Source organism: Carassius carassius, chromosome 17 (assembly GCF_963082965.1).
Source record: "Carassius carassius chromosome 17, fCarCar2.1, whole genome shotgun sequence".
Taxonomy (NCBI): domain Eukaryota; kingdom Metazoa; phylum Chordata; class Actinopteri; order Cypriniformes; family Cyprinidae; genus Carassius; species Carassius carassius.
The window spans coordinates 6,629,304-6,651,675 of NC_081771.1; the positions used below are offsets into that span (position 1 = coordinate 6,629,304).

General features: G+C 37.0%; 1 protein-coding gene, 1 long non-coding RNA gene and 1 pseudogene across 2 annotated transcripts; all 3 read left to right on the forward strand.

Annotated features, from left to right (window-relative positions):
- Positions 1-1,192: 1,192 nt before the first annotated feature.
- Positions 1,193-13,298, forward strand: epha2a (eph receptor A2 a). Its single transcript, XM_059570603.1, has 17 exons — positions 1,193-1,360; positions 1,503-1,570; positions 2,929-3,592; positions 8,330-8,485; positions 8,607-8,939; positions 9,161-9,288; positions 9,595-9,772; positions 9,938-10,040; positions 10,256-10,311; positions 10,499-10,624; positions 10,824-11,009; positions 11,113-11,174; positions 11,261-11,470; positions 11,641-11,790; positions 12,025-12,218; positions 12,326-12,481; positions 12,602-13,298. The coding sequence occupies exons 1-17, from the start codon at positions 1,276-1,278 to the stop codon at positions 12,708-12,710; spliced, it is 2,964 nt and encodes a 987-aa protein (XP_059426586.1). The 5' UTR covers positions 1,193-1,275; the 3' UTR covers positions 12,711-13,298.
- Positions 13,299-18,991: 5,693 nt separating this feature from the next.
- On the forward strand, positions 18,992-20,850 carry LOC132091026 (probable RNA-binding protein 19; annotated as a pseudogene).
- A 266-nt stretch (positions 20,851-21,116) lies between these two features.
- Positions 21,117-22,030, forward strand: LOC132160885 (uncharacterized). Its single transcript, XR_009438081.1, has 2 exons — positions 21,117-21,232; positions 21,414-22,030. It is a non-coding gene; the product is annotated as an uncharacterized LOC132160885 (long non-coding RNA).
- The last annotated feature ends 342 nt before the right edge of the window (positions 22,031-22,372 follow it).

Genomic DNA, 22,372 nt, shown 5'->3' on the forward strand with positions numbered 1-22,372 from the left:
TTTTCACTCAGGAATTGCTAGTGAATTTCACAAATAATTACAAAGAAACAGCAAGTAACACACTAGAAAGACTGAAATTGTATTTTCTTGTAAAATGTTTTTAATTATCCATGTTTTATTAAAATGTTTTTACAATTCATGAATATGTTGGAAGACATTTAACTGATAGATCAGGGTTTAAGTCTAGTCTTCATATAAATGCCAGTAAAACTTCTCTGAGTCTGAGCCCTGCCACATAAATCCCTGCTTGAGTTTGTCTAGAATTAAAGCTGAGGTCTCTCATTCATTCTGTCTAATGAATATTTATAGCTGCTCTCACAATGCAGGCAGCCTCCAAAGCTCTTGAGAAGAAGTCAGCTTGTGTTTGACTCCCAGGTCAAGGAACTCTGACAGACTGCTGCACAAAGGAGACTTGACTCAAGCATTCCTTTGCGTTGCGTGGCGATGCTTTTGTTTGTCCTATTTCGCTGTCTACATATTCATACTCCTTCAACTCATTAGCAGTTATTCATTCATTGAGGCAAGCCCACTTGACCCCTTCTGTCATGGGAATAAAATAGCAATGGTAAATGTAAAATATATTGCAAATATGTTAAGTGTGCTTTAGTAAGCCCTACACATCGACCTATAGCTTTATTTTCAGTTAATGCTTTAAAAAAAAAATTCACTTTACCCTGTGCTGAAAAAAATCTTTACAAATCCACAAAAACATTATATAAAACTCTTATCCTGACAAATGCAACTAGAAAAGTGTATTTTCAATAAATAGGTAGGCCTATAACCTCTCTTAGTGATATGTAAAATACAATTTGTGAACATTTTAAAATCGTTTTCAGTCACTGTTAATAACCATTACTAACATTTTCTTTTTATTATTATCGTTTAAGCCTATTGAAATTCCTGGTGAACCGCACAAAAACATGAAACTAATTGCAGTCTGCAAAAGAAATACCTGAATATTAGCTTCAAAGGAGAGGGATACTAAAAGCCCTCTCTTTGAACTGATACCGTACCCAATCGTCTAAAATTACTATTGTGCAAATGAACGTGGGCAAACATCCGAAGCTCATTGAACAGGTGTGGGGGCCGTCACTCAAAGCACTCACGCGTCCCAGGAACCGCCCACCAGCGCCATATATGGAGCGCATTCCAAGGGGAGGAGTCACCTGACTTCCCATATCCATGAATGAAGCCTCAACTCCTCATTAGTAAGTTCCTTCATGCCGGAGTCGGAGGAGTTTCGCATGGACCAAAAAGTTTATTTTGACAAAAGCAATGGATTACAGACACTCTCAGTTTCATTTCTTATTTTTGTATTTATTTTTTAACAACGGATTTATTGGGATCCAGTCAAAAGAACGTAAGTACAGACCGAGATTTTTTTTTTCATTTGAATCTTTCCACTCGGAGTTCACGTTTCTATTTATATTTACTCTATATTTTTAAGTAAATGACTTTTGTTTATTTTCTTTAACTGTAACAAAATATTATATGATTTTTAGATGTGCTACTTGATATGAAGTCTGCCGGAAGTGAATTAGGTTGGTTAACCTGGCCGAATGAAGAAGGGGTGAGTCTTATTCATTTATCTGTTCCCTGTACATTCACCATACCCAACATTAAAACCCATGAATAGAGTCCCTTCAGTCCAGTTTCACTGAGTACATCTTAAAAGGGTTACATGGATGCATGAGTCAGTTTCATTTCGTGGACTAAAACACCATTCAAAATGAGTCATATCCTCAAATCCATTAAAAAGCTTTCCTGCTATTAAAGTTGACACCAAAGTAATCAGGAGTTTTTTTTAAACATCCAAACATATCATATAGTGTATTGTTTCCAGTAATGTTTGTTTTTCTTTTTTTATTATTATTCTTTTTTTTTTTATTTAATATTTAATGTACAGCAGCTCCAGAAAGCATTTGGACACCTAAACCAAATAAGAATGTAATTGGATTAGAAAACAATGTAACAGCCTAAAGTGTTTAAGGCTTTTTTTTTTTTTTTTTTTTTGCCAGATGCCACAAGTAGTCTATTTAAACAAAACTATATATATATATATATATATATATATATATATATATATATATATATATATATATATATAGTGATTGTCAATATAACTCATAAATGTATAGTTAATTCTAAAAAATGTCAGACCAGTTGTTTGCAGATGCCTCTTCTTCAATAGATTTAGCTGTTTAATGCAATGAAGTTCATATATTTTTATGTGTATTATATTTGTTTTGCACCAGAGTGTTTAAATATTTAATTTCTGTGGAGGAATAAGTTCTGGTTATAGTCTTAAGAGTTCACAACCCAATTTTTTTTAAGATTTGATTTATACGAATTCACTGTGAATTCCTCTTCAGCCACACAAAGACCTCTCAAGAGATGTACCGCGAGGGTTTCACCACTTCCCCTGACCAAGCGTGCTCACACGCTAAAGTGTTTAAATAGTCTTTTCGAAGCTAGTCCTGTCATCTTCATTCCCTGATGTCGGGAAGGCTTCTTATCAGCTCTACTGCTGGATCCACAAAACCCTTTGAGGTCACGCTTATTTTGCCAGCTATTTCAGTACTTTTTGAAGAGTCAAGTCAAAAGGGAGTTGTATCAAGGCAGAGCGTGGTGGGAAAGAGGAGAGCAAAGGCCTACTTTTGTCTCCCACACTTTTTTAATGAGATAATTTTACAAAGATGTGAATCCCACATTCAGAATGTCGTGTTTTAGTATAAAATTTGGAATAGAGGATATTGGGATATTTCAGAGAATTTCTGAGAATTCCGACAAGCCTGACTTAACCTGTGGTATGAGTTTGGGACAAGACCGAAACCAGTCCTTAATTTTGTAATGCAGAAATAAAATGCTTCACTTAAAAAAAAAAAAGTCAAATTTGTTTAACATTTTCTCTTTTTCCATCTTTCTTAGTGGGAAGTTGTCCAGACAGTGGTGAATGGCTCTCTTCTTTACACCTACAGTGTGTGCAATGTTGCCAGTGACACAGAACAAGACAACTGGGTTCGTACGACCTTTATCCAGCGCAGGCCAGACGTCTCTCGTGTATCCGTAGAGCTCCGCTTCATAGTACGGGACTGCAACTCGTTTGGTGGCTCGTCACCTTCCTGCCGCGAGACTTTTGGCCTCTATCTAAGCGAGACGGACACAGATGTTGGCACAAATTTCCGCAAGAGCCAGTTTCGAAAGATAGCCACAGTAGCCCCAGACGAGGTAACTGCAAATCGTGGAGGGGGCCGAGCTGATTTGCGAGTGAACATTGAGACAAAGAGCATCGGGCCACTCTCCAGAAGGGGCTTCTATCTTGCCTTCCAGGATATAGGGGCCTGTGTTGCTCTCCTGGGGCTGAGGGTGTTCTACACCACCTGCCCAGCCACGATGAGAAGTCTGGCCGCCTTTCCTGAGCAGGTGGCATCAGGAGCGCTGGCGGAGGTGGAGGGCACCTGTGTGAAGGACGCAGTGGTGGTTGGAGAAGCTGCTCCACGGATGTACTGCACTGCTGAGGGAGAGTGGGTCGTTCCTGTGGGCCAGTGTCTCTGCCGAGCGGGATACCAAGCTGTTGGAGATGCTTGCAAAGGTGAGTTTTGATGTTTATTGTTTAGTAGGGTTCTGTGCTTCAGTGATATGTTGAACTTATGCTTATTTAATAGTGGTTAATTGATATGGGTTTTTACTTAAAGGTATAGTTCACTCAAAAATAAAAAATTCTGTCATTAATTACTCAACCTCTTGTCATTCCAAACCCGTAAGGCCTTCATTCATCTTTGGAACACAAATTAAGATATTTTTGTTGAAATCCAAGAGCTTTGTGAACCTGCATAGACAGCAACGCAACTGATATGTTCAAGGCCCAGAAACGTTGTAAGAACATCATTAAAATACTCTGTGACATCAGTGGTTCAATCGCATTTTACGTAGGTACAAGAATATTTTTTTATGCACAAAGAAAACAATAATAACAATTTCTTCTCTTCCCTGTCACTCTTCGAGGAATAAAGTTATTTTAGTTTTCTTTGCACACATGAAATATTCTTGTTGCTTCATAAAATTACGTTTGAATCTCTGATGTCACTAAGTTGTAGTTCTGTTGCTGTCTATGCAGAGTCTAAAAGCTCTCAGATTTCATCAAACAATAAATTTGTTATCCAAAGATGAACAAATGTCTTATGGGATTTGGAACAACATGAGCGCGAGTAATTAATGACAGTATTTTTTTATTTTTGGGTGAACTATCCCTTTAAAGGCCAATTGGTTGCCGATATTGAATATACAATCAGATTGTCATTATCTCAAAAGTGGTTAGATAGAAATATTTAAATGTAGATTGACACAAAAGGATTCAGTCCGTCGCTGTAATATACTTTACGTTCTTTCATTGCTTAAGCCAATAACTCTGCACAAGTTGAATTCAGATTGGGAACAACTGCAGGTCTTTGTGGGTGGGCAGATGGTAAGTGTGTTGTCGGGTGAGGGTGTGCTCTGGGAAGCTTGCAAGATTTTTGTGGTTGCCACAGAGCTGTCTGAGAAGTTTGTGAGAGGCTAGAAATATGACTCAAGTCAAATGGAATGTCAGCCATTGCCACACCCTTTCACCTGCTGGTGTATTATTTCTACATGTGTGCTTAGCGCTTTGGGAAGGAAGTGTGAAGATACCAGGGTACTATTGTTAAGGAGTGTATGTACATAGTTACAGTGGTATGATTTGCATTCATAGGTTTTTAACCTTTTGATTTTCTCAAATATCTCTCATTTGAAAAGAGCTTAAATAATGTGTTTGGAGAAAGGGTTAGTCTTCAATAATGAGCTATAATGCTTTTGATTAGATAATAAGATCTGCAAACAAAGAACTAATTTGACTTTTTATCAGCCAGTGACTTTACCAACTGGTCCCAATGTGTTTCTTTTTAGTGGATATATGAAGGTATTTCCCCTCAAGTTTGGTTCAGGGTGTTATCTAACATAGCTACATTCATAAATTAAGTGCATATTAAGTATTGGTCCACTATAACAAGTTCTGACAAAAAAAGGATTATTTTTAAGTTTTGTTTTAAGGTTTTCCCAACTAGTTTCCAAGGAATTCCCCCAAGGTCATATTACACTTTTCTCATACCCTCCACCAGCTGATATGACTCAATGGGCAGAGCTACCATTACCTGTCTTACATTGTATGTGTAAGTGTGTTACCATGACTACATCTCACCACAGATTACAGAGAAGGTTTGGCATGCCCAAGGTCTGTCAAGGGTAGTCATCATATAATTAAAGGTTGGGCTGGACTTCTCTGGACACCTTTTGTATTTGTGGGAAAATGTGGTTTTGAGTAGACACGCTATTTATACGTTACTGTAAAATGTAAAACCAAAGGAATTAAAATCTATCCACTGGTAAACACATTGCAGACCAACTGCAGGGCATGTTTGTTGAACATGCTGTAAAAAATTATATCACTGGAAAAAGTTTTCAGAGAGCCATGTAGGAAGAGCAATCTCAGGAATTTTTTAAAGACCTTGGCCTTTGGCAGCAGTACAGGAACCTGCACCTGAAACGGATGCTGAAAAACAGAATATCTGAAGGCATTCAGGGTTATTGGGAAAAGGGCAGATTCCACACATTTCCTTCATAATGTAGTTTCTAGGAGACATGCTTAATGTTTTGATACCCTTGGAAGAAGTGTGATGAATGATAACCCAATGAAATTGCTCATGGTGGAGATGTAATGGAGACTGGTATCTTGTTGACTTTGTGATGACATGTTTCAGGAATGAGGAGTACATGTCCAGACATCCCAACTGTTCTTTCAGTTCCGATTCTGACAAAGCCTTTTTTCTTCTTTTGTAAATGATTGTTTCACACTGTAATTTGTTCATCAACCCAAAACGGTAGTAATTACCGACCTTTCCCCATATCTCTTGAGTTAACTTGGTTTGGAGTTTTCTCCACCAAGTGAAAAGATGTCTCAAAGCATTCAATGTAAAAGAGGGTTCTTAACCCCAAACAACCATCGAAACAATGAAGTTGCTGTTGTCATTGTTTTCATGGGAGTTTTACGAGTGGTTTTCTATGTGACTGCTGTTCTGTTCAGCTTATTGCCACCTGCCAGTTTTTGCTGAGGACAATTGTGGTTGGTTGCCGGGCTGGGATTGGGGGGAAGGGGTCTCGTTTGAATGGTTAGCCAGAGAAATGTGGAATTGAGAAGTTTTGGGGGAGATCACAAGTGTTCCACTGCTTGTGAATTTGATACCAGACTACCAGAGATGTTGAATAGTAGCGGACTATAATCGCATGTTTTATTTTTATGTTATATAAGAGTGTATGGTTATTTGCATTGTCACATAAAGTGGCCATATTCATTTTTAAAATGAGCCCCAGCTTAATAGATGTTTAATCCAGTTTACTTAGAAGGTGGGAACTTTTTAAGTAGTTCTGTAGTAGTTCAGTGCTGCTCATTATACCTAGAGAGCAGTTTGGTCTATATAGTTTACATGAATAAAAGTATAAATGTTATATCATTAATATATTATTTTTGTTTATTACTTTTAATTTTTTTATTTAGCAGTATTGGCCAATATTGCATATTTAATTGTGCTTTCTCATGTTCCCTATTTTGACATGTAGATGAGTGTGTGTTAAAGGTGAAGTTAATCATTAATACTCAAAATTAACATCTAATGTTCATATTTTACGTTTAATGTTGTGATTCTTAAATTGACTTTTTTATTTATTTATTCAAATTGGTAATTAAAATTCCATTTTATGTATAGGCCATATAATGAAAAAAATATTGTTTAGTAAAACATTTCTTGACATTTAAACCATTTTTCTTTAAAAGCCACTGGATCGCTCTCGCACGTTGTTGAGGACTATCGAGTCGGCGAAACTGCTATTCTAACTGTTGACCTTTCTACCCAAAGGGCATTTACTATTCCTTTTGTGTATTGTGTTGACCAGCCAAAGACTTGGAGTCTTTTTAGCCCTACCAATCATTTGTGTCATGCATATTTAAGTGGTTGTGGTAACATAAACGTGGCACAAGTATGCAAAATGGCCTTAGTCACTTTTCCTCACATACTGTTTCTGATGGCTCCTTGACTGTCCACCAACACAACATTGCCATAAATGGTTTCTTGGAGAAATCGGTCATCCTGACTCGTCAGTGTTACCATGAGCAACTCACACATTACAAAGCACTTTCAAAACTTATTTCACACCAAGTTCCCATGGAAACAGCATTAACATATTGAATCAGACTTATTACTCATGGCTGACATGCATCTTGGCGTTTGGGGAAATTTGGATTCATTCAGACCGATTTCACGTTTGCCATTCTCAGTAGACACAAACATGAAGATTAAAGGAATAGAGTGGGAGTTTCCCGCTCTTGTTCTGGCTTCAAATAAAATGCACAAAGAAGGGCTGAATTTCTTATGCAGGCTCCCTCCTATAGACGTCCACCTTTATATATAGAGCAAATACACAAAACCCAATGTAAAATCCCAGCGGGAGAACTTCTGTCAGCAATCCTCACGCACCCATTCACGCTCACACTCGCACAACACCCCCCACCGGTCGTCAATCTGAAACTCTGCCCTTTGTTTGAGGTGAGCACTGAGAGACGGGCCCCAGGGGGGACAAATTTCCCTCAAAGGAAGTTCCTCAGCTCTGTGGAATCTATATTCACAGCAATTTTGCAAGCTAGTGAGTTTCTCATGCCCATTAAAAGTACACCTATCAGAACCGGCCTCTTCATAAATCCGTGCATGTGATTTTGAATCATTGCTCTCGGCTGCCTTTGTTAATAATTATCAACCCCGACCTCCAGTCTTTGTTTCCGGAGTTTCTTCCCTTTGTGTTTGTTATAACATGTCCTCATCCTTCGGCAGAGGAAGGAAAGGAGGAGGAGAGGAGACCAGAGGGCTTATATTGACGCTTGCAGTTCCGACATCCTGTTTTGTCCAACGGACATCCAGATGTGCTTCATTTGCCTTTTTCAAATCTGTTTCTTTCAGTATTTTGCCACTAAAATTGACAGTGCAGATATAATTAGTCATAAAGGGATTACACAAAACTTGGTGACCAGTTTGACTAGTTTTATTTAAAAGCATCTTCCGGTTGCATTGTGAAGTGTGATCAGTTTTTTTGTTTGAATGCTTGTTGTACGTTACCTGTTGGTTGCACCATCTTGATTGGCTCGATTTGTGTGCAGTTGTGATTATGCCAAAAGTTTGACTAAAAATAAAGAAACTATGATGTGAATCTATGTCCTTTTAGTTGATAAATGTCACATGTTCACCTGTTTTTTCTGTCTTTTTCAAAGCTTGTGAACCGGGTTACTACAAGAGCACCGATTCAGGCCAGCCATGTGAAGTGTGTCCAGAAAACACCAAGCACTCGGGTCATGGATCACTGTTGTGCTCCTGCATGGAGGGCTTCTTCCGGGCCCCTATGGACCCTAACTCTGCTCCTTGCTCTGGTAAGTGTGAAAATTTTTTTTTTTTGCTCCTCTATTAAGTTGTTTGATCTTAAGAAACCATTTTTTTTAATTCTCTGCATTTTAATCTAGTTTCTAAAAATACCATGTTTTGCTTTTCTAGCTCTGCCTAGCCCTCCACAAAACCTGGTATACACGCCTCTCCTGACTGCAGGGAGTTTGCAGCTGACTTGGCACCCACCGGCAGACACTGGCGGCAGAAGCGATATCACATATAGTGTGGTGTGCGAGCGCTGTGAGGGTGGTCTGTGTTCGCTGTGTGGTGGGAGGGTGCGATTTGAGCCTGCGCAGACGGCCTTGAAAGACCCCGAGGTTGTGGTTAGCGAGCTGGAGCCTCATGTGAACTACACATTTACAGTCGAGGCTCAAAATGGCGTTTCCCAGTTTAGTCGAAAGAGAGCCACGGATAGCATTACAGCAGTGCTTCACTTCACAGGTTAGATATTATGAATTTAAGTTTAAATTGCACTATGAGGGACAAGCAATAATTCTGTCCACCGTGGTAGTGAAAATGAAGCAAAAATCTCATCCATTTGCACTTAATGTATAGTGTGTTAAACTTAATGTTAAACTTGATAAGATTAACATGAAGATACACTGAGAACATTGAGACATTGGTGGTCAGCTAACATACTGAGGAATTGTCTTTTTATTTAGATGGCCCAAGGGTGCTGTACTTGAGAGTTGAAGATCGGACCACCAGCAGTCTGACTCTATCCTGGGTTGTGGACCACCATGTGCAGAATAGCAACTCCCCCCGCTGTGAGCTCATGTACCGCAAGAAGGTGACTATAAGTTATCTTGTTTTTATATGAATATCATAGAGACTTGAGTGTTGGAACTGTAGACAACCACCTAGAACAAATTGGCAACAACTTAACAATGCTCTAGTAATACAGAACACCTCAGCAACAGCATAGCAAAGCCTTGACATTATGAAACCTTAGCCATTTCTTCAGAAAATCTAGTTGACTTTAAGTTTGAAATGCTTTCTTCTTCTATTTCCATGGTCTTTCCATGGTCTTTCCATGTTTTTTTGCCATTACCATTTGGGAATAAACATTCAATTTCCTCTCTTCATTGTTTCACAGGAGGATCCCGGAGAGTTGGATGTCACCACCTACACCGTTCTGGTTTTGGAGAAGAACTCTGTGCAGATTAATGACCTCTTACCAGGAACAAAGTATGTGTTCCGCGTTCACACCCTGACAGCGGAAGGGCATCCCAGCAGCCACAACGCTGAGCTTGAATTTGAGACGTTGGCTCTCGGTGAGTGCGTGCGAATGCGCGAGTGGGCGTTTCGTTTAAGTCTTTTAATGCTTTCGTTCTTAAAGTGCGTCACTTAGATGTGTTTGTGATAGGCTGTGGGTGGTGTGCCAATGTTTGTCGGTATGACAAGATAACTTTTTTTTTTTTTTTTTCTATTTTCAACAGCGGAATCTCAGACACAGAATAGTTCCATGGTTGTCATGGGAGCAGTTGCTGGGGGCGGAGTCATGTTGCTGATTGTGGTGGTTATTTTGCTCCTTCACAAAAGGTTAGAGGACATTTCTCTGGTCTCACTTTTTCCATTCTATTCTCTTCTTTATCTCTTTTCCAACCACAGAGCAGGATTTCCCAAGTTTGCCTTTTTTTGCTTCACCCACACTGTTTACATTCCAGCTTTGATGCACAATCATTCTCATTTAAGATATCATCAAGATAGGAGCTTAAATTAACTCACTAATGTGATGTTGAATGGTCTTTCATCAGGAGGCTGAATTCCCATGTCCGACGGAGGGTAGATGGAGATTACTTTTCATGTCCAGGTAAGAAATTACTTTAATCCCTTTCGCATTCATGTGTTTGGCATTAAGACATGTCATGTTTGATGCTATCATCAATAGCTTTCCCCGAAAAAATTCCTATATATATATATATATATATATTAATCTTCAAAGCTGGTGGGCATCATGTAATCATCATGTAATCTAACTCTACTTACTTATTTTACAGAAAAACTCCTGCCTTTGAAGACTTACATTGATCCCCATACATATGAAGACCCCTGTTCGGCTGTCCTCAAGTTTGCCAGTGAAATTCATCCTAGTTATTTCACCAAGCAGAAAGTTATTGGTGCAGGTCAGAGTTATTTTAGTATTAATTATAATATTTTAAATATTTTAGCTTTTTTTTTTCAGTTAGTTATAGTTTCAGTTTTTAGTTAACATTTAACAGCTCTGGTGCAGGTATTTTACAAATAGTCACTTGCTATGTTTTACCACTTAAAGTGTCTTTTCTGCATCTTAATTAACACATGTGTTTCCATACTGTTCTACAGGAGAATTTGGTGAGGTGTACCGTGGTTCTCTGAAGATACCGGGGCGCTGTGAAGTCGCAGTAGCGATAAAGACCCTGAAGCCAGGCTACACTGAGAAGCAAAGGCAGGACTTCCTTAGTGAAGCCAGTATTATGGGCCAGTTTTCCCATAAGAACATTATCCGTCTGGAGGGTGTTGTCACTAAATGTAAGAATCATACAGTCAAATCATAGTTTCCAGTACTTAAGAATACCATTCCACAAAACAGTACATGTTTTAACAGGATCTTTTCTTCAACCTATTATTTCAGTCAAAGACGCCATGATTATCACCGAGTACATGGAGAATGGAGCTCTAGATCAGTATTTAAGGGTATGTTTCTGTCAGCCAATGTTAATGTTTAATTCCTTTGCTAAGATCGAGCAGAATCACTAATCGCTTTCTTTTTTGCTCCACAGGACCATGATGGGGACTTTTCCTCATACCAGCTTGTGGGAATGCTCAATGGCATAGCAGCAGGAATGAAGTACCTCTCAGACATGAATTACGTCCATCGGGACCTTGCGGCTCGCAATGTCCTGGTCAACTGCAACTTGGAGTGTAAAGTCTCCGATTTCGGCCTGTCGCGAGTGTTGGAGGACTATCCTGAGGGAACCTACACGACTACTGTAAGTTATACGAATGCATAGAATTATAATGAAATAATTATATAAAGTCATTAAAACATTATCTTCATGATTTTGAAAATGAATATTTCCTTTTTGTTTTTATCTAAAAAGATCTAATATAGATATTTTTTATATAAAATTCAACATGCAAAATACTCTTACACTTTTAGGGAGGAAAGATTCCTATTCGTTGGACATCGCCCGAGGCAATAGCATACAGGAAGTTCACTTCAGCCAGTGACGTGTGGAGTTTTGGCATAGTCATGTGGGAAGTGATGTCATTTGGAGAAAGACCCTACTGGGAAATGAGCAACCATGAGGTATGGGAAATGTCTTTTATTTATTTTTGCTAATTTCTCATACTTGAGGACCTAATTTGGGTGATCACAAAATGACCATTTCTATGGATTATTTATATTAATTTGTTGGCTTTTTTTCACTTGGGCCAGGTAATAACCACATAGCAATGCCTTAGCAATTTCCTAAAAATCTATTCAGTTTTTAGTCCTCTATGAACACGAGTTTGACCTTTTTCTTTGAATATTTGATCAAAGGTGATGAAATCCATAAACGAAGGCTTCAGATTGCCGGCACCGATGGGCTGCCCGTCTGCGGTCAATCAGCTCATGCTGCAGTGCTGGATGCAGGACCGCTCCAAACGGCCACGATTTGTAGATATCGTCAACTTGCTCGAGAAGCTTCTTCGCAACCCAGAGTCGCTCTCTGCCATTGCCAGTATCGACCCACGGTAGGAAACGGTTAACGGTTGATCATAACTGCCATTTCAGTTATAATTAAGAAATCTAAAAGGCTTCATATATTGAGAAGTTTTATTATATATTTTTTTCCCCACAGTGTCTCTATTCGTCTACCCAGCACAAGTGGTAGTGATGGCGCCCACTTCAGGTCAGTGGATGAATGGCTGGAATCCATCAAGATGGCCCAGTACAGAGAAACCTTTGCCCTGGCTGGAATTAAAACGATGGAACAGGTGCTATGCTTGAAAATTGAGTAAGTATGCCTACTTGCATGCATAAAGGAATCGCACATTGAACGAGATACAAGAGGTTATATCTTAGTGAAATTTCTACGTCCTCATCTAACCTGTTCTCTATTTTCTTTTTCAATAAGGGACATTAGTAACATTGGAGTACGCCTACCAGGTCATCAGAAGAGAATAGCCTACAGCATTCTAGGCCTGGAAGACCCATCGGCGACCCTGGATCTGTATGCAGTGTGAAAGCTGTTGAGTGAAGCAGCACTGTTCTGGACTGGACTTTAAAAAGCTGGCTGAATAAAGACCAGACTGCCCTACTCAAATGAAACGGACTTCCTTTGGGAATATAATCACTTTACTGTTTGTTTTGTTTTATAGCTTTTTATATAATATTTTTACATATCAGATGGACCCTTATGCTCTTTGTGATTCTGTTTTAACTTAAGCCATATTAAGCGCACAGTGGACATATGATGGTCTGTTTTGAAATATTGTAACCACTGCCTCAGGTCTGATGATTAGGGTACAATCAAGGGTACAATGATAGTAACCTTTTATTACTGTAGTGCCCATAATATTCCACATTTAAACAGAGTTGCCAAATGTGAGGGGTTGAAGTCTGTAATAAGTTTGTACAATTACAAATGTAAAAAGTTAAGTAGTAAATGTTATATGTTGTTAAACTGTTGACAGACATTCTCCCGTTTTCAATGTTTACACGTCTTATTTTAGCTCTTTTTATTTAATATTTATTTTTGTTTAATTTATTGTCTGTGTTTGTAAATAAAATAATGTACTGTATAGTATTAAAATATGTAAGTCTCATCCTAAGTCATTTCTTTTACCACCATGCACTTCACACAAACTTCATGCACTAACATGCCCATAATTAGTTTTTGATAATCTTGAGGAAGACTCTATCCGGTAGTCTATAAGCTCTAAATCTCTCCACAAATGCAGTTTGGAAAAGCTATGCACTGCAGTGGAGACAAAGTGTCTGTAATAGTCCTGACTCACTTTGGTCCTTCACTGATGAATGTTTGCGAAGACTAATGAATCATAATAATCATGAATTAGCTACTTTTGTAGATCAAGAGGTCCAAGCAGTGGCAGAATGAAAATGTTTGATGAATGAATGCTGACTGTGGACTTGGGTGTGTTTAATACAAAAGCAGAAATAATTGAAGCTCTTAATTGTGCAAAAGCTTGTCTTTTTGGGTCTCATGTGGGTCAGGCTCATTTTTCTACACATGGTATGACTAATATAAAGAGGACACCTTATAGCACAATGTAAAGACTTATTGCATTAGTTACGACTTTGATTCATTGTGATTTAGATAAAATTACATCCAAAATAATAGTCAACAGAGCTGCATTTTAAACATTTCATATAATCTTTTGTTGATTATGAGTAAAAAAAAAAAAAACACAATAGTTCTATGTTATGTTAGGTAATAGATACAGAATTACCTAATAGAGAGAAAGCCTTAACTATTAAGCAAATGTAAAATAAAAGGCTAAATGTTTAAAAGATTAAAAGCTTAATTTACATGTATAAAAGGTTTACAAAACAAAAATAGAGTTGTATGTGTATTTTAACATGCTTTCTATCATTCCACTTATGTCCAGAAGAGGGAGCCACAATCAAGTCGCTTTGCTGACGTGCTTTACGTCATATAGTCAAGATGGCGGCTTACTGAAGCGCTCCATGCTTTATTCTTGATAAAACATATATTGTTATTTTACTGAGTACAATTAAAGTACGATGATATTATTATTATTATTATTTGATAGCATCAATGTACCACCACTGTACTTTCTTATAAGGGTAATGAATCTATATATATATATATGTATATTTTTAAGTTTAATTTTTATAAGCGCCCTCGGGCAATGATTAAAATGCATTGTAAGCTTGAACTGTGTGATCTCATTTAAAATGAAAAGTTGAAAGTCATTTTTTTTTTAATTCGGTGTCCTCAATGAAGGAAGAACGTTTCAGTAAGATGTTTGCAGATTTTGGGACACTTACGGATTGTACATTGCAATTCACCAAACATTGTAGAGTTCACAAATTTGGATTAGTAGGCTTCAAGACAGAGGAGGGTGCAAAGAAAGCTATGAAACATTTCAACAAGAGCTTTGTGGACACATCTTGAGTTACTGTGACAGCTGTGTGTTTGTATGGAGTGGTGGCCAAAATTATTAGAAAACTAGTATTTTTACCAGCAAAAATGGTTTTAAGTCAGTTATTTCTATATTTTGCTGTAGTATGTCAGTGGAAAATATCTAAATTTCCAAACATTCATTTTGCCATTAATTGTAATAATTGTAAATAATTAAACCCATTTTTTAGCTGGTGAAAATAGTGTTCTAATAATTTAGCTGACCACTGTATATTTGAACATTTGTCTTTTAATTCTTCCTCATAATCTGTCTGAATAAGGTGGAATTCTGCACAGATATTGAGACCCAAACAAACCCAGACCTTGGAGCAAACACACTTTTCATCCATCATCAAACAAAGTTACAGAAGAGCAAAAATCATGTGAACAAGCCGAAAAGGTATATTCAGCTCTGCTCTGTCACTTTTTCTTTGTTTGCACTAATCTATTCCCTTTGGTTTCCAAACAGTTTTATTGGATGGTCTCATTAATTGTTCTTTTCCTGTTATCCATTTGTATGTTTTCATTAAACTGCTTTGGAACAATGTATATTGTAAAAAGTGCAATATAAAGAAATCCAACTGAATTTATGCTGTCACTCCATCTCCACAGAAGCAGAAGAAGCCTTTGAATGTTCTTGGAGATGTAAGTATGTCTCTCTTTGCATGAAATAAATCATACTTCAAATAAATATGCCGACATTGTAAATGCCATTAAGAATCCTCAGCTTGAAAAAGACCTGAGCTTCCACGAGTTCCTCTCTGTGCACCAGAAATGCACACAGGTGACACTGCAGAAGCGACTTCAGTTGGAGTTAAAAAGAGGGTAAACAAGCCAAGAACTTAGTGCTTACCTCTGTAGACAATCCCGGATGATCCTCCATAATTGTGATTTCTCATTCTCTCCAAATGCGATTTCTCAACAAATACTGATAAGGAAGCCTTGAAGGAAGATCTGTCTGATATGGATTATCTTCGTTCCAAAATTGTGGAGAAATCAAACACGGTGGACGAGAAAGAGATGGAAGAGGCAGATGATGAACGAAAAGAAGGTGACAGTGCTAAAGCTGCTGATAAGAATGAGGAGGAGGAGGAGGAGGAAGAGTCCCCAGACAGTGCTTATGAAAGCGGGGACAAGGCCAGCAGCCAGAAAAGCACAAAACCAACAGCTCAGAATATGGTCAGTGCGATAAAACATAAGGTTTAATATGCAAGAGTTTGGCTATTAGAGGCTCATTTGTTTATGCTGTTCATACACTATTATAGATTGAGCTGAGCACAGAGTTCACAGTCAAGCTACGAGACGCAATGTCACAGAGGTGAGATATTGATTCTGAACTTTTTATTGTTTTGCAAAAGCCTTTATTAATATAACAGTGACATGCACAATAAACTATTTCAGACACATAACCTAACAGTATAACATCAAAATAATCATTCTAATCCATTAATTACAACTCTGATTTTTATGGTCAGGCCTGAGTTTAATATTAAAGACTGTTGTCTGGTCCCTCCTCTATTTATTTATTTTTTGCAATTTAGGTTTAAGTCTTTAATTTTCGTTTTTATGTTTATTAAATTCCCAATAATGTACTAGTAACACAATATACACTACTGTTCAAATGTTTGGGATTGGTAGTCTCTTATGCCCACCAATGCTGCATTTATTAGATCACAAATACAGAAAAAAAACTTATATTGTGGAATATTATTGCAGTTTAAAATAACTGTTTTCTATATATATTGTAAAATTTTACTTATTCCAATTAATTTTTAGCAGCCATTACTCTAGTAATTCAGTCTAATATGTTGAAAAATGAATGTTGAAATGTTGAAAATAGTTGTGCTGCTGATTATCTTAGTTGGAAACTGATACATTTTTAATGATTATTTAATGAATGGAGTGTTCAAGAGAAAAGCATTTGTTGAAATATAAACAGTATATATATTAGTAATTCAAATGTATTTAATGTCACTTGAATTTTTTTTTTTTTTTTGGAAATGTTTCTGACCTACATTTTAAATATTGATCAATTTAAAATCTGAATATTTATCAATTTTTCATACTTGCAATATTTGCACCCCCCTAATTATAAAACAAATAGATTTTGCTTTAACATCTTATTTGAAAAAGAGAGCTTAAACATTATTTTATTTTATTAAATCTTTTCAGTCAGTGATGACAGTCATTTTTTATTTGCCTAATTTTGATTTACCACTTCATTGTAGCAACAAATGAGAGAATGGATGGTGCCTTTGAAACCTGTTGCCATCCGATTTGGGCAAAAACAATGATGGTGCAAATCAGGTGATAGCATTTACTGTCTGTAGATGATTTAGAGATGTCACTCATGTGCTGTTTGATTAACGTTGAATTTCCTGTGATAAGGTTATGTGTATGTGGACCTGCACACAGAGGCAGAGGTCAAGAGGGCCCTGCGCTTTAACATAGGTAAGCAGTTGTTCAGTTCCTTTGACAAGTACACAAGTGTGACCAAAAGATCCCTTGTGTTCTGTTTTGTGAACGTAAAACGTTTGACTACAAACAAAGGCTGCTTTCAGGATCTCAATACATGTTCATTATCTGTGTAAACCCACAGGGGGGTGCTATATTGAAGTGTTCAGAGCCAACAACCTTAAAACTGAAAGAAGGTCTTTAAAGAAGTGAGAAGGAAAGAAATTTTGTGATATTTATATTTCAAATAAGTGCTTTCCTTTTGAACTTTTTACTCATCAGAGAATCCTAAAAAAAAACAAAACACTATTCCCACAGAAATATTACACAGCAAAACTGTCTTTCTTTGTAATGGTGAAATAAATGCAGCTATGGTAAAAATAAGAGACTAGTGATAGAAGTGGTCTATCATACTGACATGTCGGTTTGTTTAAACTTGCAATTTATATTTTTCTATAATAGATATTTTTTATTATACTTTTTTATGTATTTTTATTTTCTTCAAAATTAGGCATGCACCAATATTTAAATTCTGGCAGAAGAGATGTAACTAATTTAGTTTCATGTTTTAGCAAATATGAATATTTATACCATGTGTAAAATAAATTAAAAATCAAACAATTTAAATTAAAATCAGTCATTTAGTTAATTTCGGCAAATTTTTATAATTTAAGGTAGTCTAAATGTAAAAATATGGTGACTATCCAATATCAACTGAGATTAATAAACAAAAAAAAAGCTCTTAATATCGCCTGATTACTGATTTATTACGAATACATTGTGTATTCGTATTTGAAACACTGATATTGTTATTACTAAGCCATCTATTTAAATGAGAATGTGAATACCGTTCATAATTAGGCCTGTATGAAATCTGCATAATCATAACAAAAAAATCTGACAACTACTGTGTGCAAATCTATGGTTTCTTTTTCAATCAGCATGAATCATGTATATGTGTGTCTGTGATTTCCATCTGTTTAGGCATCAGGTCAGCGCAGTAACTCTGTGATCCCTCAGGAGTGCAGGTCAACTGGAAGCTCTGTTCTCGCCCCACGGGTCTCTGGGAAAGGTTCTGCTGCCCCCATCTGGCCTCACTGCTATAGTGGAGTATCTATAATATCCTTCGCAATACTGCATTTGTTGAAAAAAGAAAACAGTAAAAGCTATAATATTGTGAAATAATATAGCAGTTAAGAACCCTTTTCTTTATATCGTTCTTCTACAGTAAAAGCAGTAGGATTGTGTGTTCTACATCTTTTCTGCAAAATTAGTGTTTTGAAGGTTGTGAAAGATTATATCGACAATCTGTTCTGTAAAAACCTCATAGGGTTCTTGGAATAGGTTTAACATTGCTGAAAATGTATATATTTGTTGCAAAAGTAATGCATAATTAGGGCCTAATTTGCACATTAATATATTTTTGAGGACAACTTCTAATATAAAAGATATTGTAATGAAACGGATGATAAACTTTCCAGGTGTTCATAGGAGTTTCATAGTAATTGTATTAAAAAAGTACTATTTCAGCTTTAATATCTTTTGAATATTCCTTCAATGGCAAAGCTGTATTTTCAACAGCCATTAGTCTTCAGTTTCTCATAATCCTTCAGAACTTTTCAATTATTAATATGCTGATTTGGTGCTCAAAAAACATTTCTCATTATCAGTGACACAATCCGTTCTTCTGCTTAATATTTTTGTGGGAATCAGTTTTTTTTTTTGCAGGGTTATTTGATGAATGGAAATATCAGAAGCATTTATTTGACATAGAAATCTTTTGTAAAGTTATATATAAATGCCTTTACTGCCGTTTCTCATTCATGTCCATCTTTCTTCTCCCAGAACCTTGAGAACAATGACTCAGCTAAAAAGGAAGAAGAGAAGGAGGAGGAGGAGGAGGAGGAGGAGGAGGAGGATGAGGAAGATCAGATTTTTGCCCGGCTCGACTCTCTTCATTTTAAAACCTCAACTTTAACACATCAGAGGAAACATTGCGGGAGGTGAGCGCAGGGGCCATAACAACATGTGTTATGTGATCAGATCACCCAAAACGGATGTTATGTTAATAACCGCTGTAAACACTGCCTTTTTCTCACCATATGGCTTTCATTGTGTTCTTTTGACAGACGTTTTCTAAATGCGGTGTGGTGAAAAGCTGCACAATATCAAAGAAGAGTGATAAAGCAGGTCTGTTTTCACAGACACGCATATTTACCTTATCGACTTCATCTGTGTATTTGTTATTTTTTGCTCTCTTTTTTTCTTTTCATTTCTCACATCTTGTTTCCTCGCTGTGTGAATCTCACCTTGATCTCTTTGTCTCTCTGTCAATCTCTCAGGTAAATTATCTTCCATGGGTTATGGCTTTGTGCGGTACGAAACTCCAGAGGCAGCAGAGAAAGCCATGAGACAGCTGCAGGTAAATGACCATCTGCTGCTGTATTTATATACCCTTATTATGCACAATATTCATGTGATGAAATAAATTCGGGCATCTTTTTTCATTACTCCTTTCATTTTTCTTGCAGCAGTAGAAAAGTAGATGAACACCAGCTTGAGCTGAAAATATCAGAAAGAGAAGTCAAGTAAGTCAAGGCATCCTTTGTGTCTTAAAACGTAAAAAAATAGTAGAGAATCAGCTCATTAGAGTCATTTACTTATGAATCAGACTACACAAGTGTGTGATGATTTTTTTCAACAGAAAGATATTTTCTTGCTTTTATTATGGTAAAAAAATCACCTGTTCTTATATTATATAAATGGTTTATAAAACGTGTGTTTAAAAAATGTGTGCCATTTGATGTTTAATTGGAGTAGTTATGCTTAACAAAAGATTATGTAGAATTTTAAATGTTTTTTTTTTTTTGGTCACTGCTTTTAAATGCTTTTTTTATTTGCCGTTTGAGTAACAGGCACAGATACACTGGTCACACTCATGAGTGACAGCTGTTTTCCTCCTGTTGTTTTTGCAGGTCAGATGTGGTGCAGCCAAAGAGAAAAAAGCAAACTGCCAGTAAACAGATGACCTCGAAGATCCTGGTACGAAACATCCCCTTCCAGGCCACGGTCAAAGAACTGCGAGAACTCTTCTAGTGAGCCTTGTTTCACATTTAATGGTCATTTTTGTATTGTGTTTCATGTGTATATCAGAATATTTTGCCTTTGGAAATCATTGGTGATAATTTTCCACAACAAGAATGACTATGCCAATATCTCCGTTTTGGACATGGTACCTTGTAATTACTGTAAAATAGTCTGTCATGTGAGATTTTAGAGTTTTGAAGTGCAGGTACATGTGATGTTGGATTCATGATTTTTTTCCAGTATGTTTGGAGAACTGAAGACAGTCAGCCTGCCAGAGAAAGGGATCGGTGGAGCTCATCGTGGTTTTGGCTTCATTGATGTCCTCACTTAACAAGATGCCAAGGTGGGTGCATAATTTTCTGTCTCTCTTCACAGTCAGGTAGTCTTTTGTAAAACAACTAATCGACACTGATCCTGTCCAATATGTGCATATTAGCTTATCTAACATAAGCTTGAATTTTGTGCTCGTTTCTTACAGAAAGCTTTCACAGCGCTGGGTCACAGTACCCATCTTTACGACAGGAGGCTTGTGTTGGGAGTGGGCAGATGCAGAGGAGACTGTGGATGACCTGCGACGGAAAACCACACAGCACTTTCATGGTAAATCGTCTGCTTTATACAAGTTCACAGACATTTCACGTAGGCAGATGCAAGCAGTTTTGATAAGGAACTTTTAAAAATTTGCCACATTAACCTTATTTAAATAGAGTAGCCAGACAATTGCTAAGATCTTTTCAAAAAGATTCCCCCCCCTGAAATATAAAAATAAAAAATTAAGCAACTTTTTTCCAAATTGTAGTTTGACTGTAGCTTAACTGCTTGGAAACTGCAGCTTGCCAATGCACAAGCTACTCCTAATTTGAAGTAGTTTCCTCTGCACTGGTTGCACTTCTAGTCATTTCCCTTCTTTAATTTAATTACAACAAATCTGTGCACAAATCTGTCCTAAGGAGCGGAGGAAGGCGGAGGTGTTAGAGGGAATCTTGGAGCAGATGGAGGTCGGGGAGGAAGACGTGGAGTGAATAGCAGCCGTCAGTCAGCTCCAGCATCAATAAGAGAGTAAATCATCCAGTGGAACTCCATTTATCTCTATTATGACACGGTCTTAAACAGCTGCTTCACGGTCTCTTCAGGAATTCTTCCTTTTGGCCCCAGATGCTCCCAATTAGCTTTTTATTATATGCTCATACATCATCTCTGTTATTGCTGTCAATGTATTAAACACAGCGTCTCCCCGCAGACCAACTCTGGCTGAAGGTGAGCTCGGATGACAGGGTCCTTTTGAAAAGATTCCTAAAGGCCACGTTTGCTTTAGCTGTTTTTGTAATCGTCACAGAGGGCGACATGGCTGACATTGAAGAATCACGATAGTGATCAACCAAAATATCAACTGGAAATGTTTCCTTTAACATCATTTTATGATGTAAAATGTCTATTGTAGTCTGTTCCTGACTTATAATGTATAATGTAAAATCTATTATATATATTTATATAACAGTCCAGTGTGTCTTCTCAGTCTATTCAAGAAATGACAATTGCTTTTAGATTTTTGGGATCATACTGTATTTATTCATGTGACAATAAATTATTGTGTCTGAAAATGTTCCTATCTTAGGATAAGTAATTACACTTGAAACCTCATTTTGTAAAATGTGCTATTTGTACAGTCGAGGTCACAACAGTCTTGGTCTACACAGAAGATGCCTTGCAAACTACATAGCGGGCATTCTAGTGTACTGCATCTGCATGACATCATCATGTGATTTCAAATCAACCAGTAATATTATCTGTTTTGAAATTTCTAATTTGCTTTCTCATTTGTTTTCTGTTTTATTAAAGGGTTTGTTTATTCAGAAATGCAAATTCTGTCTTCATTTACATTTGTCATTACCCTCATCTCATTCTAAACCTATAGGCTGGAATACACTACGCAACGTGAGCAGATTTGACACCAGTAGGCAGTTTGAAATGGTTACAGATACAAGACTTGTATCTCACAATTGTGACCTTATAAATCTAAATTTGGCTGCAACATGGCTGAGTTTATATATAAAAAAAATTATTTTAGTTTTTAGGTGGAATTGAGTCTCCAAAAGTTCAAAAAGCAGATCATGGTTTAGTGTACATTGTTTGTGCATATGGAAATGAAAATAAGTTTTAAAGCAACATTTTCTCCAAAGTAAAACCTGTCATTTACTC